We start from the raw sequence: 23346 nt of genomic DNA, 5'->3' as shown, positions 1-23346 counted from the left end.
CCAAGGATAGCAAGAATGAAGGGCCTGCCTACTTCCTCAATGGTCCTTCTTTGGAGATACGGGGCAGCTGGGGCTCGCCAGTGGGGCAGGTACAATCCTGGAGATGAAGAAGCATGCCGTGAATGCCTCCCAAATAAAGGGAGCCCACTAGAAACTGGGGAGCTGGGGAAACCTTCAATCTACCCCATGTTGTGCAGAAGGAGAAACCTAGGACCAGGGCAGGGAAGGGATCTACCTGAGGTTACACAGCCCGGCAGAGCCTCACGGTCTGGGGTCTCCAGAGCCAGAGGCCCCTCCCTCCCCTGAGAAATGACAGGGGAAACCCAAAGCCCAGGTTCTAAGGAGAGAGCACTGCCAGGCCCCGAGGGCAGAGGAGGGCTGGCAGAGTGGATCTGAACCACCTGGACAAAGAAAAGACTCACATTCCTTCCTCCTTTCAAAAAACATTCATCAAGAGTCTACTCCAGGCTAGATCTTGGGCCTGTCGGCAGAGGTGAACAGCACACGCAGAAACAGACACCTCCCTGGAGAACCACGTGGTGGGTCCCATGACAGTGAAATACACACAGACCCTCTGACTCTGCAGGTCTACTCCCAGGATCCAGCCTCGAGAAAGGAGTGTGTAGGTCCACCAAGAGAAAAACAGGAATGTCACAGCTGCCCAGGCAGGAGTGTCATCCGTGGACGCACGTGTGCCTCTGCCCAATGGGACACCGTGCAGCCTGAAAAGGAGCACATTCCGGCATGTGCGGCGACGTGGGCAAACTGAACACCATTCACTGTTATCTGAGGCTGAAGGAAACCAGACCCAAGAGTACCTATTATGAGTTCATGCAGATAAAGTTCAAAACCAGGCAAAACTAGGGTGACATAAAGCAGATTAGTGGCCACCTGTCACAGAGAGGGATGGAAGGGAGTATATGGGACCTCTCCGGGGAGGAGAAAATGTCCTATGTTTTGATCTAGGTCCTGGTTCTGCCGGTGTATACATTTTTGGGGGGGAGGGAGAGGGGGAGAGAGACAGAGAGCACAAGCAGGGGAGGAACAGAGGGAGGGGGTGGGGAGAGAGAATCTAAAGCAGGCTCCATGCTGCCAGCACAGAGCCCGATGTGGGGTTGGAACTCACGAACTTCGAGATTGTGACCTGAGCGGAAATGAAGAGTCCGATGCTTAACCAACTGAGCCACCCAGGTCCCCCTGTAGGCATATACACTTGTAAAAACTGAGCTGCGCAAGATGTGTGCATCTTACTTAAGAAATTGTACCACAATTTAAAAATATGCACAGTCTTGCCCTCGGGAAGCACACAGACCCGCGGAACAGGACTGGCATATCGTCCTCATGACCACGACCATGAAAGAGGCTGTGCTGGGACTGAGCTGGCTTCTTCTGAAACAGCGTGTGATTAACACTTCCAACCACTGTACAGAAGAGGTCCCACTATCTCCAGCTCAGAGGTGAGGAAAACGAATCTCGGAGAGGTGACCGAGTGTCTGAAATGACACAGCAAAACGTGAGGGAGCAGTCTCCACGCCCCCTGGTCTCCCTTCCCCACACCTTGAGGTTGCTGGTCCCAGGCACCCCCCATGCCCCTTCCTCTCCGGCTGAACACCGAACACCGCGTGAGCACTGAACTTCTGTGAAATAGCTGCTTAGGAAATGCGTTCTTCCTCCGCCTTCCGCCTCCTCCACTCTCCCTCACCCCCTCACTGCCACATATCTCTGAGGTCATTTCAGCCCTGGACTTCTGCCCGATGAGAAGGAGCCCCAGAGGCCGGGCAGCTATGTGTTGGGGGCGAGGGGTGAGTGGTGGCGTGGACCAAGCGGCTTTCTCCGCTCCTGGGCTCCCCTGACCCGGCCTGCGGCCCCAGAGTACCAGGAGGGCTTGCGGTCAGAGACCCCACCCTTGGCTCCAGTTCACGAGTGACGTAACCCAGTGTCTGGACTCAGAGAATCATGAAATGTTTATTTGGAATAACAGCCACCACCTCCATTGCCACCGCTTACTCAGTTCGTAGCCTGTGCCAAGAGCTTGAGCCTGTCTCGTGAAGCCTCACCCTAACCCTAAAACAGGTACAGTTAGTTAGGATCTCATTGTACACACAAACTGGAACTCAATGGGGTGCGGTGGCTTCCCGGGTCTCACGGGGAGGAAGTGATAGCACTGGGATTCAAACCCAGGTCTGCCCGGCCTTGAGCCCTGGGCTCTGAACCGGAGTGTGATGCTTGTAATCCTGCCCGTTATCACCGAAAATGCCCCCTGAGTAGGTCTGTTCCGGCCGCATCGCTTTACAGATGGAAAAACTAAGGCCCAGGAAGGGAGAGCCCCCAGCTCAGGGCCACACAAAAAGCTGGTGGCAGAGCTTGGCCTGAAAGCTCCATGTCCACCCTTGGCCTGGCTTTCAGTGACCAGGGCCTTGGAGCAGGCCACGTGCACCTGGATGGGCAGCGTGTGGGAGGCAGGGAGGCCTGGTTCCAGGCAGAGGTAAATATTGACATGACAGTGTTTACACTGTAACCCTACTCCGCCTGGCGGCCGCCCCACACCCACCCCACACCCACCCCACACTCACCCCGTCCTGTCCCGTTCCATCCTGCCCAGAGGGGAGGAGGCTTGCGGGCCAGGAGCTGCTGCTCATATGCTCCTAGGGGCAAGTGGGCAGGGAGCCCGGGACATCTTCGGTCAGGGGGTTGCTGGAGACCTGGGCTGCGGCCCACAGGGCAATGCCGGGAGCTGGGGAGCTGGGGAGCTGGGGAGCTGGGGAGCTGGGGAGCTGGGGAGCTGGGGTCTGAGCTGGGAGTCACAGGGCTGAGTTTCCATCCTAGCTCTGCCACTGACTGGCACTGGGACCCAAGAACAGTCCGTGAATGGGGAGGAAAGGGCTTCAGTAACTGTCAAGTGCTGTGCAAAGGTGAAAGATAAGTATCAACATTCCAGCCTGGCCACCGTCCAGCCCCAATCAGCTCCCACTGCCTCTGGCCACTGCCCAACAGCCCCATTCCCATCCCCAGGGGGGCTTTCCTAGGAGGGCAGAGTTTCTGAAGTGGGTGGCAACTTGGGACTGAAGCCAGAATCTTGAGGAATCAAGAGGCCGCTGCCTGGTTCCAGTCCCTAATTCCCTAAGTGATCTTTGAGTGTCAACTTCCACAGCTCTGTAACGGAGATAAACCTACTTCCTGGGGTTCACGTGAAGGTCGGAGAGGTTTACATTTAAGTGCCAGGCACACAGGAGATCCTCATCTTGCCCCTTGATCTTTCCACCTATAAAATGGGGAAGTTGCATCAGATGGTTACAACCAAGCACTCTACAGTTGTAAGATCTAGCAGCGAGGGCCCCCTCTCCGTCTCTGAGCCCCGAAGTTAGATCCTCCCTCAGCTAATTTCCTGAATAGTCTTCAGAAACTTGTTCCCCTGTTTACATCTCCCCCCAAGGAATCCCCCAACAGCTCTGTGGGGAGGAGAGAGTCATTCCCAGGCTTGTCAGTGAGCCAAGACAGGCCTGTGGATATTTCTGCCACCCCTGTCCTTGGGGCATCTAGGAAAAGGGCAGAATCCCCAGGCTCTAGACCCCTACTGACAGTGGGATTCAATCAACATTGGTTGTTCGTTAAACCTGGCCCAGAGCAAAACTCTTTAAGGACAGGACAGCACCTCCTTATTTTCATTTCTCTAAAACTTGGCTCCTATGAAGCACTCCATTCCACTGTTGCCAGAGGAAGCACAAATGTCACCTCTTCTGGGAAGCTTTCCCTGATACTCATGGCCGGGGTGACTCTGCAGTTGTATCCCCAGGTTGGTAATGTCATATTCTACCTTATTTTAGAGCCACTTGGGAACTTCGTCCTTCTCCTCTATTAGATCAAAGTTCCTTGAGGCCAGGAGCCCCACACATTATTTGCAGGAAAGGAGGTGGGGAGGACGGTCAATGTCCACGCGGAAAGGGGCTTTGTGCAACCTCTCTTCACCGCCCACTCTGGGCAGCATGCTGGGGGTGGGGTGGCGTGGAGGGGGCAGAGACTAGTGTCTAGACTACCACCAACTCTCCCAGGGCCACTCCAACTGGTTTTCCAGCTCCCAGCCTCACCACTCCTACCCCGAAGCAGCTTGTGTGACTATCTTAGAACACAACTCTGACGACATCACTCCCTTCGCTCTGAACTCAAGGGTGGCTCCCCACTGTCCTTAGGATCGAGCCCCAAACCTTTAACAAGACCCCACCTGTGTGCACCTGCCCCAGCCACCTCCCGAGCATCATCTTCTGAGCCCCCAGACGAATTAATTCTGGAACACACATTTTGTCCCATCTTGCACAGACGGCTCCCTCCGCCTGGAATGCTCTGCCAGGTCCCATTCATTCTTCAGGCCACAACTTTAATGCCATGTCCTCGAGGAGCCTTGTCTGATCCCCAGGTGAGGTTCCTTTATCTGCTCTACAGTACCGTGTGTCCCCTTGGCAACAGCAATTGCACTGCTAATTTCCTGCTCCTTATCTGCCTGCCTGTCTGCCACACTGTGGAAGAGAGACCTATCGGTCTCTTTCACCCTGACTGCAGCCCCGATGCCTGGTATTGTGCCAGGCGGACTTGGTTGGTGAATGAACGAATGAATGTGCTAGGGGTGCTCACCTAGTGAACTAAAAAAGGAAAAAAATGGAGCAGAAACACAAAAACTCACAAACATTTGCTGATGGTTCCTCCCTGGCTGTAGACATCAAAGTGTGGACTTTAGCCAAGCGGGTTATGTCTTGGCTAATGCCCGAAACCTTCTGTCGAACCCACCCTGTAGCCCTCTCACTCCTCAAATCTTGTCGCTCCCCTGATGGGGTCTGGTCTCTCCAATTTTGTCTAGGAAACCACCTATTTATTCTTTAACAAAAATGAACAACGGGTCTGTCTACCAAAAATCTTAGCGACGTCAGGAAACCTGAGTAATCCGGTTATGAGCGTAGATGCTGGCTGCACGTGGAAGGGAACCACCGGGCTCTGGGAAGCCAGTAGAGACTGGTTCAGGGGACATGTGGCTGGCCTAGCATCTTCAAATAGTAACACTTTACCTTAAGTTCTTAAGCATTCCACATAGTATCCTAGATTGTACCCTCATGATAATCCCGCTAAGAAAACAAATCTGCCCCACTTGGTAGGAAAGGAGGTGCAGAGAGGGGGAATAGTTGATCCAAGGTCATGCAGCAAGCTGGAGGTACATCCAGTGTTCAAACCTAGGCACTGGACCCTGTCCTCAACCCGGCCACTCACACTAAAGATGATTCCCAACCCTCAGCCGTGGCTTTAAGCTCAGCCCCTAGGTTGGAATGTGAAGGAACATTCTCAAGAAGCCACAACAGCAGACTGGGAACACTGGGTTGAGTCTCTTTCTCCCCAACCTGTCTGCCTGGTAACCCTCTAAATATATAGCAGGTATGTTTGACCCTATCTTGCTGTGTGACTCTAGGCAATCTCCTTCACCTCTCTGTGCCTGCTGCTGGGTGGTATGAAACAACTGAAGACAGGAGATAGAAAAAGCCTTCTTAGAACCCTCAGGCCAAGCCTGCACTGAGGTCCACCTGAGGACTTTAAGAACTACCCTGGGTGAGTAGCTAGGAACCATCGGGGAGATTCAGCCAGGACAAGAGGGAACAGCCCCACCCACCCTCCAAAGGAGCCCCATTTGGAACCTGGGGGCCAGGGGAAAGAAACTTGGCTACACTGGAGGAGAGGGAATGCGGGGTTTGTTTAAAACTCATGGAGCAGGAGATCCAAGGAATAAACTCTTTAGCTGCCCTGAATCACCCCCACCTCAGGAATGAGCACAGGAACTAGTGTTCAGGGGAAACCAAATGACAGGGGCCAAAGAGGCCTGATGTCCACCTCCACCCCATCCCCCCCCCCCCCCCCCCCCCCCCCCCCCCCCCCCCCCCCACACACACACACGCGTGCGCACTGGGTCTACAATCCACTCCTCAGCCTAAGCCTTTGGCCATCTGGCCCCACCAACATCCCTTGACCACGTTCTCTCCTCCTTCCTGGCTCTCTCATGCCCAGGTGCCAGGCAAGCTCCCTTCTGGCCTTTCCGAGAGAATTTCCTGTGTCTCACGCCCTGGTCCTCTGTTCACACGGGTTTCTCTACCTGGATGTTCTTTCCAATTCAGATGCCACTTGCTCAGTGAAGCTTTCCCTCATCTCTCCAGCCAGGAGGGGGCCCTCGCCTGGCATGATACCTCTGCCCCTCCCGAAGATATGCCACCTAGCATGAGGATCCTGGCAGACATTTACACACTGGCAGAAGCTCCCCTAACAGTATTTGTGACAGTTGTTCCTCCTCCGCACAGGGCATATAGTAAGTGGTCAATGAATCTTCACTGAATGATGAACAAAGAAGTGATTCTTAAGTCTCACTGTCCCCTTCTTCTCCCGACAACATGATACACTGTAATCCTTCTTCCAGACTAACAAACAGATGTCACACACAACTTCCCAATTTGAGTTTAAGACTGTACAAGAAAGGAAATGAAGCTGTATTTGAGCAAGCACTCCCGCTGTGTTATCGCACCAAATCCCCACTCCACCCCTGCAAGTAAGACTTTTCAACTCTTCTCACAGATGAGGAAACTGATAGTTAAAGGTGAGGGTTTGACTTGATCCAAGTCCCTGTGGGGAAGTGGAAGAGCCGGGCTCTGAACCTGAATCCGTTTGATGCTAAAACCTGGCAGGTTTTTTGGTTGTAAGGCTCGGAAAAGTGTGTCCAAGGTGAGGTGCCCTCTCTTTCTTTAGTGGTTTCTAAGGAGGAAAAAATTCTCTTTCTGAGTAACGTACGTCAGGGTGGGTTTGGAGGCAGAGCAAATGATATGACCTCAATGTCTCACCCCCTTTAATTGCCTATGTGCTGAGACTTTAAATCAAGGGCCAGGCCATAGGGTGGCCTTAGGGTGCGAGTTCCCTGCCACTGGAACCATCCAAGTAGAGCATTCCAGGGGAGAGATTCCTGACCAAGGAGGTAGGTTGGATCCAAGATGGTCTCTAAGCCATAATTTCATTACTTCTGACTCTGAACAGGCAAGTGATGGCAAAGGGGGAGGCAGATATTGGCAGGAAGAGGAGAGAGAGAGGAAGGGAAAGGGATGTTGTAAGGGGACTCCAGCTCTGGGCGGAGCAGAGGTTGGTCCTGGGGAATCACTGGGGGACTCTTCATGTCTACAGGGGTCCCATCTTGCCCCCACCTGGGCCCCTTCAGGCTTGGCAGCAGCATCACAGAGAAACAGAGGTGGCTGTACCGCTGGGACTGGCAGCCATCATCGCTGGCACATGCCCTCCTCAGGCCCTACATGGTGACCTGTACTCACTTCACAGGGCACAGAGCAGGACTAGGAGACAGAATCAGAAGGGCTTGCCCAGGGGAAAGAAAGCAAAGAGAAGTAGGTGGCCTCCACCCCCAAGATGCAGAAGTGATCTAGGGAGGTCACCTCTCTAGGGAGGTGATTGAAAGGTCCAAGCTTTTCCTTCCAGAGAAAACACCCCTCCCTAAAAGAGCTCCAAAAAGCCCAGCCTCAACCACATGAGTTTCTCTCTGGGGCTCAGAAACCCCCATGAAATCTCCCAGCCATGTCCCTTCTCCTTGGTGTCGCTGACTAACCCCTTCAGCAACCCCCTCCTCCGAGGACCCATTACGGGGAGATGCTGGGGAGACCGGATCACTGAATGCAGGGTCCTCAAGTGTCCCCTGGTCTCTGACAGCCGCCAATCTAGCTGCCTCCATTCTCCACTCCCGTAGGCCACAGTGGGATAGACAGTCCCCGAGTGCCCTCGACCGAACCCTCCGAATGCGCTGGGCTCGGCCACCCACGATGCCCCAAGCCGAGCCTCAGCACCAGACCGACCTCAGCGTCCCGGGACACTCAGGACCAATTGGATCCACCGGCTCCCTAACCAACCCCGACCCCGCTGCGGACCCAGCCGGAATGCCCGGGGTCTCCACGCCCAGCCAGGACTTCCGGACGCCCCAGACCCCAACTGCACCAAGTGTCCCCGAAGCGAATCGGCCACCCCGAGCCCTCCAAACCCGGCTGGGGCCAGCCGCCCAGAAGCAAGCTCGGCGCGGCCCCCGACGGAACCGAGGCGGCGCCGCCCGGCCAGCCGAGCCCGGCCCGCGCGCCCCCCGACTCCTCGCCTCCCGAGCGAGAGCCGCAGCCGGCGCCCAGCCCCCCGCGAGCGCGGCCGAGTCCCACCGCTGCGCCGCCGCCGGGGCCGTCCAGGCGGGGCGGGGCACTCACCATAGCTCGCGCGCTCCGCTCCTGCACCGCGCAGCTCCCCGGGCCGGATCCCAGCTCTCGGCTCCAGGCAGCGCTCCTCGGTCGGCGCGGCTGGCTGGCCCCGGCCGCGCGCTCGGCTCCCCGCGGGCGAGCGCGGCTCCGGCGCCTAGACTCGGGGAGGCGGGCCCGCCGAGCGGCCAATGGCAGGACGCGGGGGCCGGGCCGCGCAGCCAATCACGCCCCGAGCCTGCCCTCGGCCCCGCCCCGCACAACCTCCTTAACCCCAGGCGCGCCGGGCAGGGAGCGCGGCTGCGTGGGGACCCTGCGGCCCGCGCGGGCGGAGTCTCGGGCTGCGGGGTGCGGGGTGCGGGGTGCGGGGTGAGCCCTCGCTGAGCCAGGCTTCGGGGGCAGGCGGAGCCCAGGGAGCGGCTCCGCTGCGGCGGGTGCGCGGCGCCAGGAGCCTCGGCGACCTTTGTCTCCTGCCTGGCGCCTGCTCGGGAGTGTGACCCAGGGTGCTGCAGCTGCGCGTGTATTTATGTGGGGTGTGTGTGTGTGTGTGTGTGTGTGTGTGTGTGTGCGCGCGCGCGCGCAAGAGGGGAGGAGAGGGAGAAGAGGACAGAGAAAAAGCGGGGGAGGCGTGGATCCCGCGTGCCTGTGTGTTTATTTGTGACCGAAAGGCAGACTGGCTATATTTGGGGTTTGTTACTTCAAGCTTGCGTGTGTGTGTGTGTGTGTGTGTGTGTGTGTGTGTGTGTGTGTTTTAAGAGAGCAGGGCGAGAGAAGGAGTGGGAGGGAAGCAGCGAGGAGGACCGATGGCTCTCCATGCCTGTGCATTTTGGGCGTCCGGGGGAGAGACTGTCTCTACATGTGTGTTGTATAAGAGAGTGAGTGAAGGAGGAGGGAGCCGCAGGGTGTCTGTGTATTTGTATGATGTGTGACCTGTGCCTTATGGGCCTGTTGTACATGCATGTGATATGGTAGAGACTGTGTCCCTGTTACAGAGACCAAATCCCTGTGGTTTTGTGGTGTTGTGGGTTCATGTGTACATGTGCACACACAAGGAGGCTTGGCTGTGATTCGGTACACTGTGGATGTAGCCTAGTTTGTGGAAAGAGATAAAAACCTTGTGTGTGCAGCAGAAGTGTTTTGTTTGTGTGACTTTGTGATCACTTGTATTCATGTTGTGTTGAGAAAGAGAAACCAAGGTGTAAGGGGTGTAATGAGTGTGTATTCTGGAGAGACAAAGCCCTCCTGGAGGAGATGGGGTTTGGGCTTTGAAGGAGGTAGAAGCCGTTCATAAGGCAAGAAGGAAAGACGTGCGGAATCTTGCCCACCAGCCGTGAGACTGGTGGTAAGGGCGTTGAATTGGCTGGGAACAGGTGGATTCTGGGAGAGAGGGCATCTAGTGCCAGGAGGGAGGGTAAGAACAGGGGACAGCAACCCCTGCTCAGGAGCTGGCTCAGAATGACTGCGCGTGCAGAAGAGGGAAGGTCTAGGCACACAATGCCAGGATTTCTAGGGGACCATCTGTTCCTGGGCAGTGTGTGTGGCAACCTAGAGGGCAGGGAGGGGCTCTGTGGACGTAAATCTCCCCCCTTCCCTTCAAGAGTACTCTGAATTCTTTCAGGTGGAGGGAAGGATGTAAGGAGGAGGGCCACCTGTCAAAATTCACGTAGCATGTTGAGTGCAGGAGACAGGAAGCATGGTAGAGAGGGGGGCGGGTTTGGCCTTGCCCAGGTCTCTGTCCCAGACACTCTCTCCACCCTGGAGGTTGGGTAACATACCATCAGCTGCCCAGGCCTGAGCCAGTCTCAGATTCCTGGCAATTCCTCAAGTATCTTCCTGGGAGGTGTAGCCTGAGGCCTGGATTTTGAGATCCAGGAAAACACAAAATTGGAACCCAGTTATCCTGAGTTATCCAACAATGTGATCGTGGGGGATTCCCTTCTCTTCTCTGGGCCTCAGTTTTCTCCTCTGTATTCCTGCCCACCTCCCTGTACTGATGTGAGGATTTAACAAGTTAATGTACACGCAAGTCCCTTGTAAACTACAAACCACTGGAAAATGTTAAGCATCGTTCCATTTATACAAAGTTCAGAAATAAGCAAAATGAATCTGTGCTGTGGGGAACTCAGGCTACCTTTGGGGAGGGAATAACTGGAAAGGGAAAGCCAGGGACACTTCTGAGTGCTGGTAAGGTCTCAGGAAAGAGGGGCTGGGTACGGGATGTGCTCAGTTTGTGAAGCCTCCTTAGACTCTGTGTATTTTTCTTTCTACAGGCACACCTTGGAGACATTGCAGGTTTGGTTCAAAAACACCACCATGAAACGAATACCACAGTAAAGCAAGTCAAATGAATTTTTTGGTTTCCTAGTACATTTAAAGTTATGTTTACACTATACTGTAGTCTGCTAAGTGTGCAAAAGGCCTCATACCTAAAAAAAGAACCCAATGTACATACCTTAGTTAAAAGATACTCCATTGCTGGAAAATGCTAAACATTATGAGCTTTCGATGAGTCATAATCTGTTGCTGGTGGAGGGTCTTACCTCTACGCTGATGGTTGGTGACTGATCAGGATGGTCAGGTCAGCACCTTCAGGGTGCTGAAGGCTGGGGTGGCTGTGGCAATTTCTTTTTTTGTCCTTTGTTGGTGGCAGTTTCTTAAAATAAGACATCAGTGAAGTTTGCCTTAGTGATGGGCTCTTCCTTTCATGAACAGTTTCTCTGTAACATGTGACGCTCTTTGATAGTATTTTACCCACAGTAGAACTTCTTTCAAAATTGGAAGTCAATCCTCTCAAACCTGCCACTGCTTTATCAACCAAGTAATATTTATGTAATATTCTAAATCCATTGTCTTTTCAACAGTCTTCACAGCATCTTCCCCAGGAGTAGATTCCATCTCAAGAAACCGTGATCTTTGCTCTTCCATAAGAAGCAAGTCCTCATCTGCTTGAGGTTCATCATGACATGGCAGCCATCCAGTCCCCCTTTCAGGCTCCACTTCTAATTCTAGTTCTCTTGCTGTTTCCACCCCATCGGCAGCTGATCCCTCTGCTGACGTCTTGAACCCCTCACGTCATCCGTGAAGGTGGGAATCAACTTCTTCCAAACTCCTGTGAATGTTGATATTTTGACCTCTTCCCATGAATCATGAATGTTCTCATTGGCATCTGGAATAGTGAATCCTTCCCAGACAGTTTTCAACTTACTTTGCCCAGATCCAAATAATTTGGATATTATTAAATAATCTTCAATATTAAATAAGTATATTAAACAGCATCAAATAATCTTAAATGCCAAGACCTTGATCCATGGGCTGCTGAAGGGATGATATATTAATTAGCAGGCATGAAAACAACTTTAATCTCGTTGTACATCTTCATCGGAGCTCTCGGGTGACCAGGTGCGTTGTCAATGAGCAGTAATATCTTGAAATGAAGCTTTTTTTTTTTCCCTGAGCAATAGGAATCAACAGTGGGCTTAAAATATTCAGCAAACCATCGTGAACAGATGTGGTGTCACCCAGTCTTTGTTGTTCCCTTTCTAGACTGCAGAGTAGATTTAGCATGACTCTTGAGGGACCTGGGATTTTGAAAGCGGTACATGAGCAGAGGCTTCAACCTCAAGCCACCAGCTGCATTAGCCCCTGACAAGAGAGTCAGCCTGTCCTTTGAAGCTTCGAAACCCAGCATTGACTTCTCCTCTCCAGCTATGAGAATCCTACATGGCATCTTCTTCTAATACAAGGCTGTTTTATCTACATGGAAGTCTGTTATTCAGTGTAGCCACCTTTATCCATATCTCAGCTAGATCTAACTTGCGGCAGCTTCTACATCACCACTTGCTGCTTCATTTTGCACCTTTATGCTATGGAGATGTCTTCTTCCCTTAAATCTTGTGAACCGACCTCTGCCAGCTTTGGACTTTCTTCTCCAACCTCCTCCCCTCATTCAGCCTTCATAGAGCTGAAAAGAGTGAGGGCCTTGCTCTGGATTAGGCTCTGGCTTCAGGGCTTGTTGTGGCTGGTGTGGGCTTCTATCCAGGCCACTCAAACTTTCTTCTTCTCAGCAATAAGACTGTTTCACTTTCTTATCATTTGTGTGTTCACTGGAGTAGCGCTTCTCATTTCCTTCGAGAATTTTTCCCTTGCATTCACGACTTGGCTAACCAGTGCAGGAAGCCTCGCTCTCAGCCTATCTCAGCTTGCAATATGCCTTCCTCACTGAGCTGAGTCATTTCTAGCTTTTGATGTAAAGTAAGAGACGTGTGACTCTTCCTTTCATTTGAACACTTAGAGACCACTGTAGGGTTATTAAATGGCCTAATTTCAATACTGTTGTGCCTCAGTGAATAGGGAGACCCAGGGAGAGGGAGAGAGGCAGGGGGATGGCTGATAAGTGGAGCAGCCATAACACACACGACGCTTATTGATGAGGTTTGCTGTCATATATGGGCACGGTCCGTGGTGCCCCCAAACCATTACAATAAACATCAAAGATCAATGATCACAGTTCACTATAACAGATATAATAATGAAAAATGATGAAACGTATAATTTGGGGTGCTGGCTGGCTCAGTCAGAAGAGCATGGGACTCTTGATCTTGGGGTCGTGATTTCGAGCCCCACATGGAGTAGAGATTACTGAAATAAACAAAACTTAAAAATTAATAATGAAAAAGTCACTAAAATGGGACACAGAGACACAAAGTGAACAAATACTGTTGGAAAATGGCACCCATAGACTTACTCGACACAGGGTTGCCACAAACCTTCAATTTGTAAAAAATGCAATCTCTACAAAGCACAATAGGGGCGCCTGGGTGGCTCAGTGGGTTAAGTGTCCGACTTTGGCTTAGGTCATGAATGGTTCATGAGTTCAAGCCCTACATCAGGCTCTCTGCTATCAGCACAGAGCCGAAAATAAATAAACATTGGGGTGCCTGGGTGGCTCAGTCAGTTAAGCGTCTGACTTTGGCTCCGGTCATGATCGCATGGTTCGTGAGTTCAAGCCCCTCTCTGCTGTCAGTGCAGAGCCCGCTTTGGCTCCTCTGTCTCCCTCTCTCTGCCACCTCGCTCATGCAGCTCTCTCTTTCTCTCTCTCAAAAATAAAAAATTTAAAAATAAATTTAAAAAACAAGCACAGGGGCATCTGTGTGGCTCAGTCAGTTAAGCGCTCGACTTCAGTTCAGGTCATGATCTCACAGTTCGTGGTTTCCAGCCCTGCGTTGGGCTCTGGGCTGACAGCTCAGAGCCTGGAGCCTGCTCCAGATTCTGTGTCTCCCTCTTTTTCTGTTCCTCCCCCACTCATGCGGTCTCTCTCTCTCTCTTTCTCTCTCTCTCTCAAAAATAAACATTAAAAAAAATTTAAGCTATAAAAAAAAACCCCAAAGGGGGTATGCCTGTATATTTTATTCCAACAACATGTTCCAAAAACAAAAAAGAAAGGTCATGCATCCTGACCACATTTTCTTCACTCATGCAATGGACATTCTGAAATGCTCTATCAGCGAGGCAGAAACCGGGTTGAGCAGTGGGGAAACAGCACAAACAAGATGGGATCCTGGCTGTGGGAAGAAACAGAGGAGAGTGGTCATGGCTTCCTCACTTCTGAAAGGAACATGTGGACAGCAGGGAGGAGCTTTGCCCAAATTCACTCCCTGGGCAGAACCAGGGCTAGAAACAAAGCCTCCAATGTTGTGGCTGAGTCCTTTTTTTATTTTTATTTTTAAATTTCTTTTAAATGTGTTTATTTATTTTTGAGAGAGAGAGACAGATAGACAGAGCATGAGTGGGGTAGGGGCAGAGAGAGAGAGGGAGACACAGAATCCGAAGCAGGCTCCAGGCTCCGAGCTGTCAGCACAGAGCCCGATGCGGGGCTCGAACCCACAAACTGAGATCATGACCTGAGCTGAAGTGGGACGCTTCACCGACTGAGCCACCCAGGCACCCCTGGCTGACTCCTTTCCATTCTACCAGGAGAGGCCATCTCTAATCTTATGCTGCCCAGGGAAGAACAAGAAAAAAGATTTGCTGCCAACTCTGAATCTAACCCCCAACTCCTTAGGGACCCACAGAGCTCACCGCTTCTAAACAGCCTTCTGGGAACAATTCTATGCACTAGATGCTATGATTCCCACCCCACCCCATATTGCAAGTGACAAAAATTAACATTCAGAGAGGGAGAGCGATTTCCCTAAGAAGGCACAGCTACTCTGAGAAGATTTGCTCCTTTGCTGGCATTCTGCTGCTTCTTTTGGCATTTGTGGGCTCTCTAACAGAGACACGGGTGGTTGTATGGCAGGAGAACATGTTTCCCTTGTCATAGTCCTATAGAATGAGTGGCGAGGGGTGCCTCCTCCAAATATTCAGGTCTCTGGGCACTATGATTGCTCAGTTAGAGCATCAGGGCTCAAAACCCTGGCAAAAAATCCAACTTAAACTGAAAAATACAGAGGTACAGCTAGATTTAGGCACAGTTGCACTGAGGAACATAGATGAGGTGGTCAGGATTCAATGTCACTACCCATCTCTCAAGACTGTTTTCCTCTCCGCGGCTTCATTCTCTTTCCTCATGATCACAAGATGGCTGCCAGCGCACCAGGCACGCATCCTTGTCTCTCAGCAACCTCAACAGAAATAGGACTCTTGGGACACCTGCCTGGCTCAGTTGGTGGAGCATGCGACTGTTTACCTCCAGGATGTGATTTCGAGCCCCATGCTGGGTGTAGAGATTACTTAAAAATAAATTTTTTTATTAAATTTTTTTTTTACATTTTATTTATTTTTGATAGACAGAGACAGAGCACAAGCAGGGGAGGGGCAGAGAGAGAGGGAGACACAGAATCCGAAGCAGGCTCCAGGCTCCGAGCTGTCAGCACAGAGCCTGACACGGGGCTCGAACTCACAAACTGTGAGATTGTGACCTGAGCCAAAGTCGGACGCTTAATCGACTGAGCCACCCAGGCGCCCCAGGACTCTCTTTTCTTAACAAAATTCCCCTGAGTCTTAACAAAATTCTACTGAGTCTCATTAGCTCTTATGGGGACATGTGTCTGTTCCTCTGCCAATCACTGTGGCCAACGGTTCTGACTGGCCAGACCACAGATAGCGAGGGCCCCAGAAGTACCTGGCGTTTGAATCTGACTGGTTTCCAGCCAGCCCAACCTCAGGATTCACCAGGGTCCAAGAAAAATGCCCCAGAATTTGTGGAGAGGCTTGCATTTCACAGGCTTTCAATAAATGGTAATGATTACTATCGGTATTATTCTCTGCTTTGCCTGTGCCGTCATCTTGTACAGAACAGATGCCCAGTAATGTCTAGTATACATTTGGTGCCCAAAGAATCCTTAGCGGTTGACCAATTTCTTGTGGTTTTTCTTTTGGATTCATACCACGGACCAAGGCAGATAGAGTCTGGACAAACTGAACAGCCCACAGGCATGCAGACAGAATGAGACTTGTTATAAGGGCTCTTAAATTTTGATTTTATTTCTTCTTCCATAACTGAGGAGAATCTGCAGTGTAGAACTCCCAGCAGAGAACACCAGACTCTCCAGGAACAGACTCCCTGACACTCACACACCAGCCTGTCAAAGAAGGTGGAGTCAGGAAGACATTGGAAGGAGCCCACTAGGATGCTGGCAGGGGAGGGGGCAGGTAGAGCCGGTCAGACCCAATTAGACTATTTCTTGACTCCTCTAACCCCACAGAGAGGTCGCCTGGGGACCAGGATGTCCCAGCCTGACCCCTTCCCCATGGGCCACCGGCTACTCTAATTTAGTTGGGCAGTTTGAGTTTCTGGGAGGAATTGGAGGTCCATTAAGACATCGCCAACAATGGCCTCTATTTATCAAGTGTGTGCCGGGCCTCCTACTGGGGATTTTCCATGATTTAAATATAGGAGCAACAGAATGCATTTTGGGTACTCCCATTAACTCTGCGTTTGCTTTACTTTTTCTACTATTTCTCCCTTTGCCCTGATTTCCTTACATAATTCCAAAAATATAATAAATCTGTGTCTTCTCCGAGTTCAAACTTAATCAACAAATGCTCATTGTAAAATAATGCAAACAATACAGAAACGAATACAACAGGAAAAAAATCCCCCAATCCCCACTCCTCTGATACGAACCACTGCTAACTCCTTGATGTGATTCTGCCTTGAGCTGTATTAACAGATGTTTGTCCAGTCTGTGAAAGGAAAAACATTATCCACCTGTTATAGCCTCCCCTCCCTCCCTTACTCTCAGGAAGGAAACTGCAGGTCAGGCAGCTGCAGCCTGGCTTTATCCTGGGGATCTGGGGAACAGGTGGAGAGAGGGAAAGAAACAAGCTAGGACAGCCAGGGCAGAGGTGGCTGAGTTGGAAAAAGATAGGGAGAAGTTGGCGCAAGGGACCAACGATGTAAAACCAGTGCAGACTGGGCTTTGAGAGAGGAGTTGAGGAATCAGAACACAGATTTGGGGGCCGCTGTCCTGTGTGCAGAGGGTGAGAGGGAAGGCTAGAAAAAGAAAGAGGGAGAGGAAAGCGAACTTCAGCAAGCTTTATTGAGATTATAAATGAGACCTACTTTAACATTTTCAAATGAATTGAATACATGTTTAAATTGCTTTTCCAAAAAAAAAAATATTGCTTTTCAAGATTTCTTTGGGAGGAGGACCTGGTGTTTCTAATTCAATAGGAGGCTGAGACTAGCCTCCAGGTGGTCCAGCTTTTCCCAGACTACTTTTTATAAACAAAAATTGAGATTACATAATAATAACAGCTAAAATGTATTGCCTACTTACTATATGCCAGGAACTGTGCTAAGGACTCTCTCATATGAATTTATTTAATTCTATAATAACTAATGGGGGTAGGTACTACTATTACCCCATTTTACAAACCAGGAATTTGAGGCTCAGAGTGGCAAAGCAACTTGCCTGGGGTCACACAGCCAGCAGGTGGGGATGCTGAAATGAGATACTTGTCAATTATTTTAATCTTCTGGTAAATGTCATTTTTTTTTTAATTTGTTATCTATTTATTTTTTTGCAAGCAGCTTCAAATCCCTTTCTGCTTGTGATCAGGTAGAGATGTACATAAACAAAGGCAGGCACACGCTGTCACAGGACCCACCCCCAATTCTTTGTGGGATCACCAGTATTTTCTCCATTAAGCACCCAAAGCTGAGTGGGACACAGCACTAATCCAGGGTGACACAATTTTCACATTGTGTCTTGGGATTTGATGAACTGTGTTGGAGTCTCAGTTACCCAGGCACAAATTCACAGCCCCTGAGGGCTGGACCTGAACAAGACGTGAAAAGTGATCTATTCCAGTCCCCTTTGCGGTTTCTGGATTTCCTTGGCAGGTCCCCCACAGGTCCCCCTCCCCTGAGGTCACCTGGTCCAAGTCGGAACACCTCTGTGTATAGCAGACCCACTACTTTTGCAGAGCCCAGAGGGAAGCAGCTGAGAAAGTAGGCCAGGCTGGAGCAGCGAAGCAGAAGAAATGCCTGAGAATGAGCTGAGAAGAACCCAGGGAGACTGCCAGAGAGGACAGGAGTGCAGAGAGAGTGGAAAACCACATCCTCAAAGGCCTTCCTTGCCGATAGCAGCACTTTGATAGCAGCCCCTTTCAGTTACGGAAGTAAGAATGTATTTTTTTTTTTTAGGGAACCAAGTCACCCCCAAACCAGACTACTATAATCTAATACATTTTCCTTTTTGCCTTGGCTACTAGGAAGCCCTTGGGTAGGTTGTATATTTACATAATTAACTAATTCCGTCCAGACACCTGATAAATTTCTCCCTCTCTTTCTAATGACTTTCCATCTCTCTTTTTAAATTGATTTTTTTTTTTACAGCGTTTGCTTTAACACCCAAAGGCTACCTCTTTGCATTTTTGTAAATGGAGGAGATATTGGTTATAAACAAAAACAGTTTGTAATGTGAATGTGTCGGTTGACAGCTGGAGAGAGCCAGATGGTGGAGGACACAGGATAGGACATCGGACTGGGTCACGGTGGGGGAAAGTGGGTCAGGTAGGAGGGAGAAGATGGCGGAACGGTGACCGGTCACATAGAGAGAGGCGCTTGGTGCCAGAACATTTGACATGGTGGGAGGTCAGGGGCGCTAGAGGGAGTAGCTGGGTGTGGAGGAAGGAGTGTGCCGGTCAGCAGGAAGGAAAGAGTTTTCTGGCAGTGGGAAGGGCCTGTGCAGAGACCCAGACGTGGGAAGGGAGCAGGAACACAGGAGGAAGCTTCCGTGGTTGGAGCGTCTACAACAGTGAGGACAGTGCTGAGCTGGGGCTGGGGAGAGCCAGGCCGGGCCTCGTCCTTCTGTGAAGTGGCTTTCATCCTGAAGCCTGAATACTCACATTCTCAGGAACTGCCCTGGGGAGCTGGTCTCAGAGGCGAGGCGGAGCCTGGCAGCCCCAGGCCAGGGGCTGTATCCCGCCCCTGGGTGTCTGTGCTGGATGCAGCTACAACCTTAGGGCTAGGGGTGCAGGTGAGGGCAGGCCAAGGCTTTGACCCAGGTGCCCTTAAAGCAGACCGGGCTGCTCAGCTCTGCTGACTCCGTTGGGAACTCCCCAGGGGCTGCCCAGCCACTCAGAACCACGGAGGAAGACTCAGGGCTCCAACCAGGCCGGTGGGTGGGCCTGGACCCACAAAAATGACCATCTGACTCGGGCTGGGGACCATGGGATGAGCTTCCACTCCGGAGTCAAACTCTCTGAATAGATTCTCATGTGAGAGTGGACCACACTGCCTACTTCTCTGAACTTCATCTGTAAAATGGGAGTGATAGGGGCACCTGGGTGGCTCACTCAGCAGTCGGTCGAGTGTCTGACTCTTGATTTCAGCTCAGGTCGTGATCTCACAGTTCATGGGATAGAGCCTTGCGTCAGGCTCTATGCTGGCAGCACGGAGCCTGCTTGGAATTCTCTCTCTCTCTCTGCCCCTCTCCTACTCTCAAAATAAATAATAAATAAATATTTAAAATGGGAGCGATATTACCTTCCCTGAAGGCACGTTTAGAAGTTTAAGTGAGTTGGGGTGCGTAGGTGGCTCAGTCGGTTGAGCGTCTGACTTCAGCTCAGGTCATGGTCTCACAGTTCGTGGGCTTGAGCCCCGTGTCAGGCTCTGCGCTGACGGCCCGGAGCCTGGAGCCTGCTTAGGATTCTGGGTCTTCATCTTTCTCTGCCCCTCCCCTGATCGTGCTCTGCCTCTCTCTTGCAAGAATAAATAAAACATTTAAAAATTAAAAGCAAAATGAAGTTTGAATGAGTTAACAAAAGCAAAAGATTTAGCGTAAGATAGTTAATGAATGTTCACTCCTGAAGGGAAGAGGTCCCTGATGCAGCCACCCCTGGACCCCTGGACCTCACACCTGCCTTCCGTGTCTCGAGTCTGATTAGGGCTCTCGCAGCCACCGGCTTCCTGCTGATGCAGTGTCCCCCACTCTGTCTTGCCCTGTCTGTTCACTCTGTTGAGTCCACTGGTCTCCCCTGTGTGACCCCAGCTCTGTAGCCCCAGAAGTGGGACCAGACTGGGGTTGGTGCTCAGTAACGTCTATCAGACTGTACTGAAGTTCTCCTCTGGCAGATGCAACCTGTTTAATGAGCACCTCCTCCTTGCCTACACCATCTTGTTTAGCCTTCACATAACCCCTGTTTTCTTTTTCTTTTTTTTATTTTTTAAATGTTTAATTATTCTTGAGAGAGAGAGAGAGAGAGAGAGAGAGAGAGAGAAAGACAGAGAGAGAGCAGGGGGAGGGCAGAGAGAGGGAGACACAGAATCAGAAGCAGGCTCCAGGCTCTGATTTGTCAGCCCAGAGCCCGACGTGAGGCTCAGACCCACGAACTGCGAGATCATGACTCCAGCTGAAGTCGGATGCTTAACCAACTGAGCCACCCAGGTGCCCCTACATAACCCCTATTTTCATAGATGAAGATCCTGAGGGTCAGAGAGGTGAAGTGCCTTGCCCCACATCACACAGCCTGTAAGTGACAACCTAGGATGGAACCCACCTCTATCTGACTCCAAAGATCCTGCTCTTAACTGTGGCTTTGTACATCCTCACTGCGTTTCCTCCATGTGGAGGGCAGAATTCAGAGGCTCCAGCAGCCGCTGCAAAAGGCCAGAGGACCCTGGGATGGGGACAGTCACCCAGAATCTCTGGGCGTCGGTCTCCTAATCTATAAAATGAAGGGGCTAGATCAGTGATTCTCAACACTGGCAGCCTATTCAAATCGTCTGAGGAGCTTTAAAATGTACCAGTGCCTGGGCCTCACCTCGGGTCAGTTAACCCTGAATCTCTGAGTGGGTCCCGAAGTCTATAAAACTCCCACATGGTTTGATTGCACACTCTGGGCTGGGATCGCTGAACCAGCCTCTCTCCCTGAGGCCTATTTGGAACCCAGCAGATGTGGGTTCTAATCCCAGATCCACTCTTTCCCCTACAACATCTTCATCCAGCAAATGAGGAGAGCAAGGCTCAGTGAAGTCCAAAGTCATACAGCTAGGAAGTGGTACTGTGGGGCTTAGAACCCAGGTCTGCCCTCGGGAGCATCAGGTCCTGGACGAGCAGAAGAGGTGTGGGCGGGTCCACTTAGAGTCTGTGGCTCCCCTGGCAGCCTAGACTGCCCGAGCCTGGGTGGGGCCCGTCGGGGGGCATCCTACAACCACCGCTGCCCCATGACTCACGGCTTGGGGAGCAGGTGTTGGGGCAGCATAACGTCACCCATACCGCAGCCATCTGCTCACCTAGCACGTGCCCGGGCACCTCCAGTTCCCACTGTGCCCCACACCCAGGGCAGCAGCGGGCGGCTTGTGTGTAACTGGGGGGTGCCGGCACTGGCCGCAAGAACACGCTGGCAGGGAAGCTGGTCCCGACTTAAGGCACAAGCAGACCCTGTTTTAAACACCTGCCCCATCACTCATGTGCACATGGTCTTTGCAGGTCAAGGCACCTTTGCAAGACACTGCAAGATATGTGTGTAAAAGCACAGCTCACAGACTTCTCAGTGGGGCTTTGGCCGTGCCGGTCCTCACCTGGAGCACCTTCCCCTTCACTCTTGCTTGCAGGCCTGAGTCCCCCTGTCAACCTTCACATGGGCCTTCTGGGGCCACCATCTCTCAGGAGGCTCCCCCTTCATTCTCTGTCACTATACCCCCTGTTCTTCTATTTATCAGAATGTATCATTCTAGGGGCTCCTGGGTGGTTTAGTCGGTTTAGCTGAGCATCTGATTCTTGATTTCAGCTCAGGTCATGATTCCAGGGTCATGGGATTGAGCCCCATGTTGGATTTTATTGAGCACTTACTATGTGGCAGGTATTCTCTCTCTCCCCCTCTGCCCCTCTCCCCTGCTCACACTCTCTCTCTCTCTGTCTCTAAAATAAAAAATAAAGGGGCACCTGGGTGGCTCAATCGGTTAAGCATCCGACTTTGGCTCAGGTCATGATCTCATGGTTCATGAGTTCAAGCCCCACATCAGGCTCTGTGTTGATAGCATGGATCCTGCTTGGGATTCTCTCTCTCCCTCTCTCTCTCTCTGCTCCTCCTCCTCCTCTTCTCTCTCTCTCTCTCAAAAATAAAATAAATAAACATTAAAAATTTAATTTAATTTTAAAAAAAGAATGTATCACTCTATGCTTAGCTGTTGATGACTTACTGTTTGTCTCTCCAGTTAGACTGTAAAGCCTAGAAAGGTAGGGATGACCGTGTCTTTTGTGTTTTGTCCTGTCTCTTCACGAGGAGTCCCTTACTTACCACAAAATTTACCCATTTTAAGGTTATAATGCAATGATTTTTATAAATTAACAGAGTTGTGTGAACATCACCTCGGTCCAGTTTTAGAACCTCTATCACCCTGCAAATCCCCTCATTTGCTTACAGTCCATCCCTGCTGTCACCCTCATCCCTGGGCCGTCACTGATATGCTTTCTGTCTCCCTGGGTTCTCCCTTTTCTGGAAATGGCACATCATCCAATACATGAGCTGGGTCTGGCTTCTTCGCATGAAGTCTCTGAGCTTTGTCCTGCTGTTGCGTGTCGATAGTTTGTTCCTTTTTATTGCCGGCTAGTATTCTGTGGATGTGGATTTTTTATCCATTCATTCACCTCTTTGACTTCTGGATTGCCTCTAGTTTTTGTCTGCAGAATCGTGCCCCTGTGAACATTTGCGTACAAGTCTCTGTGTGGACAGATACTTCATTTCCCTCGGCTGAAATGTACACACCTGTGGGCGCAGTTGCTGGGTTATACGCTAAGCGTATGTTCACCTTCTTCAGAGACTACCCGACCGTTTTCCCAAGTGGCCGTATCACTTTACATTCCCACCAGCAATGCATGAAGTGGCACCACGTCTTTTTATTTACCAAACTATCCCCAGGATGTAGCCTGAGTACCTGCCACATAGTAAGTGCTCAATAAAATGAATAAAATAAATGTCGGCTGAATCAGCGTGTGGTTGGGCCCCTACTAGGAGCCCAACATTGTGCTACTTCACAGCTCTTGGGAGGCTGTGTGAGGTACCCAGTGGCTGTCCTCCTCTGGGAATGACATTAAACTAGCAGAACACTGGATACCACGGCCAGATTGGTGGAACCCCCATCCTCATCCCCAAGAAGGACCCTTAAAGAATGATGTCTTAAGACATCACAATGCCCTTGGCTCTCTGGAAGATGGTGGAGGAATGAACTCCACCCAGAACAGAGCTGCTCCGCGTTGTCCATAAAAGTCTGCTAAAGAGATCGTCCCAAACATAGATCCACATGGCACCTATGTTACAAATCTGTCTTGTACTTTAAGGCCGGGGTAGAGCATCTTTTCCAGCTGAAATGGCCTTCATTCCTCAATCACGAATCAGAGACAATACATTGTTTTCTTGCCTTGGCAGAGAGGATGCTCCGAGCAACATCAGGTTGACTGTGAACTCCTGAAGGGCAGGTACCAGGGCCTGTTTGCTTCCAGCTCCCTGGAGCCCAGCACAGTCCTATCCCAGGGTGCTTTCTCAGCAAATGTTTGCTGGGTAGAATGAAATGGAAAAACAGTAACTTGACTTAGAATATTTGTATCGAATATTTCCAGTGGTCCGTGTATTTTTTTTTTTA

The 23346-nt window shown here is 51.1% G+C and overlaps 1 protein-coding gene across 1 annotated transcript in view; it reads right to left on the bottom strand.

The window, feature by feature from the left end:
- The window catches only part of ECE1 (endothelin converting enzyme 1), a 111996-nt gene extending 103590 nt beyond the window's left edge, over nucleotides 1-8406 (bottom strand). The window contains exon 1 of the mRNA XM_049617883.1: nucleotides 8265-8406. Coding sequence (XP_049473840.1) covers nucleotides 8265-8267 — 3 coding nt within the window. The 5' untranslated portion in view covers nucleotides 8268-8406. The remainder of the gene's footprint in view (nucleotides 1-8264) is intronic.
- Between the last annotated feature and the right edge of the window lie 14940 nt (nucleotides 8407-23346).

Source organism: Panthera uncia, assembly GCF_023721935.1.
Source record: "Panthera uncia isolate 11264 chromosome C1 unlocalized genomic scaffold, Puncia_PCG_1.0 HiC_scaffold_4, whole genome shotgun sequence".
Taxonomy (NCBI): Eukaryota; Metazoa; Chordata; class Mammalia; order Carnivora; family Felidae; genus Panthera; species Panthera uncia.
Note: the sequence above shows the minus strand (reverse complement) of the source record. Positions and strands in the feature narration are given on the sequence as shown.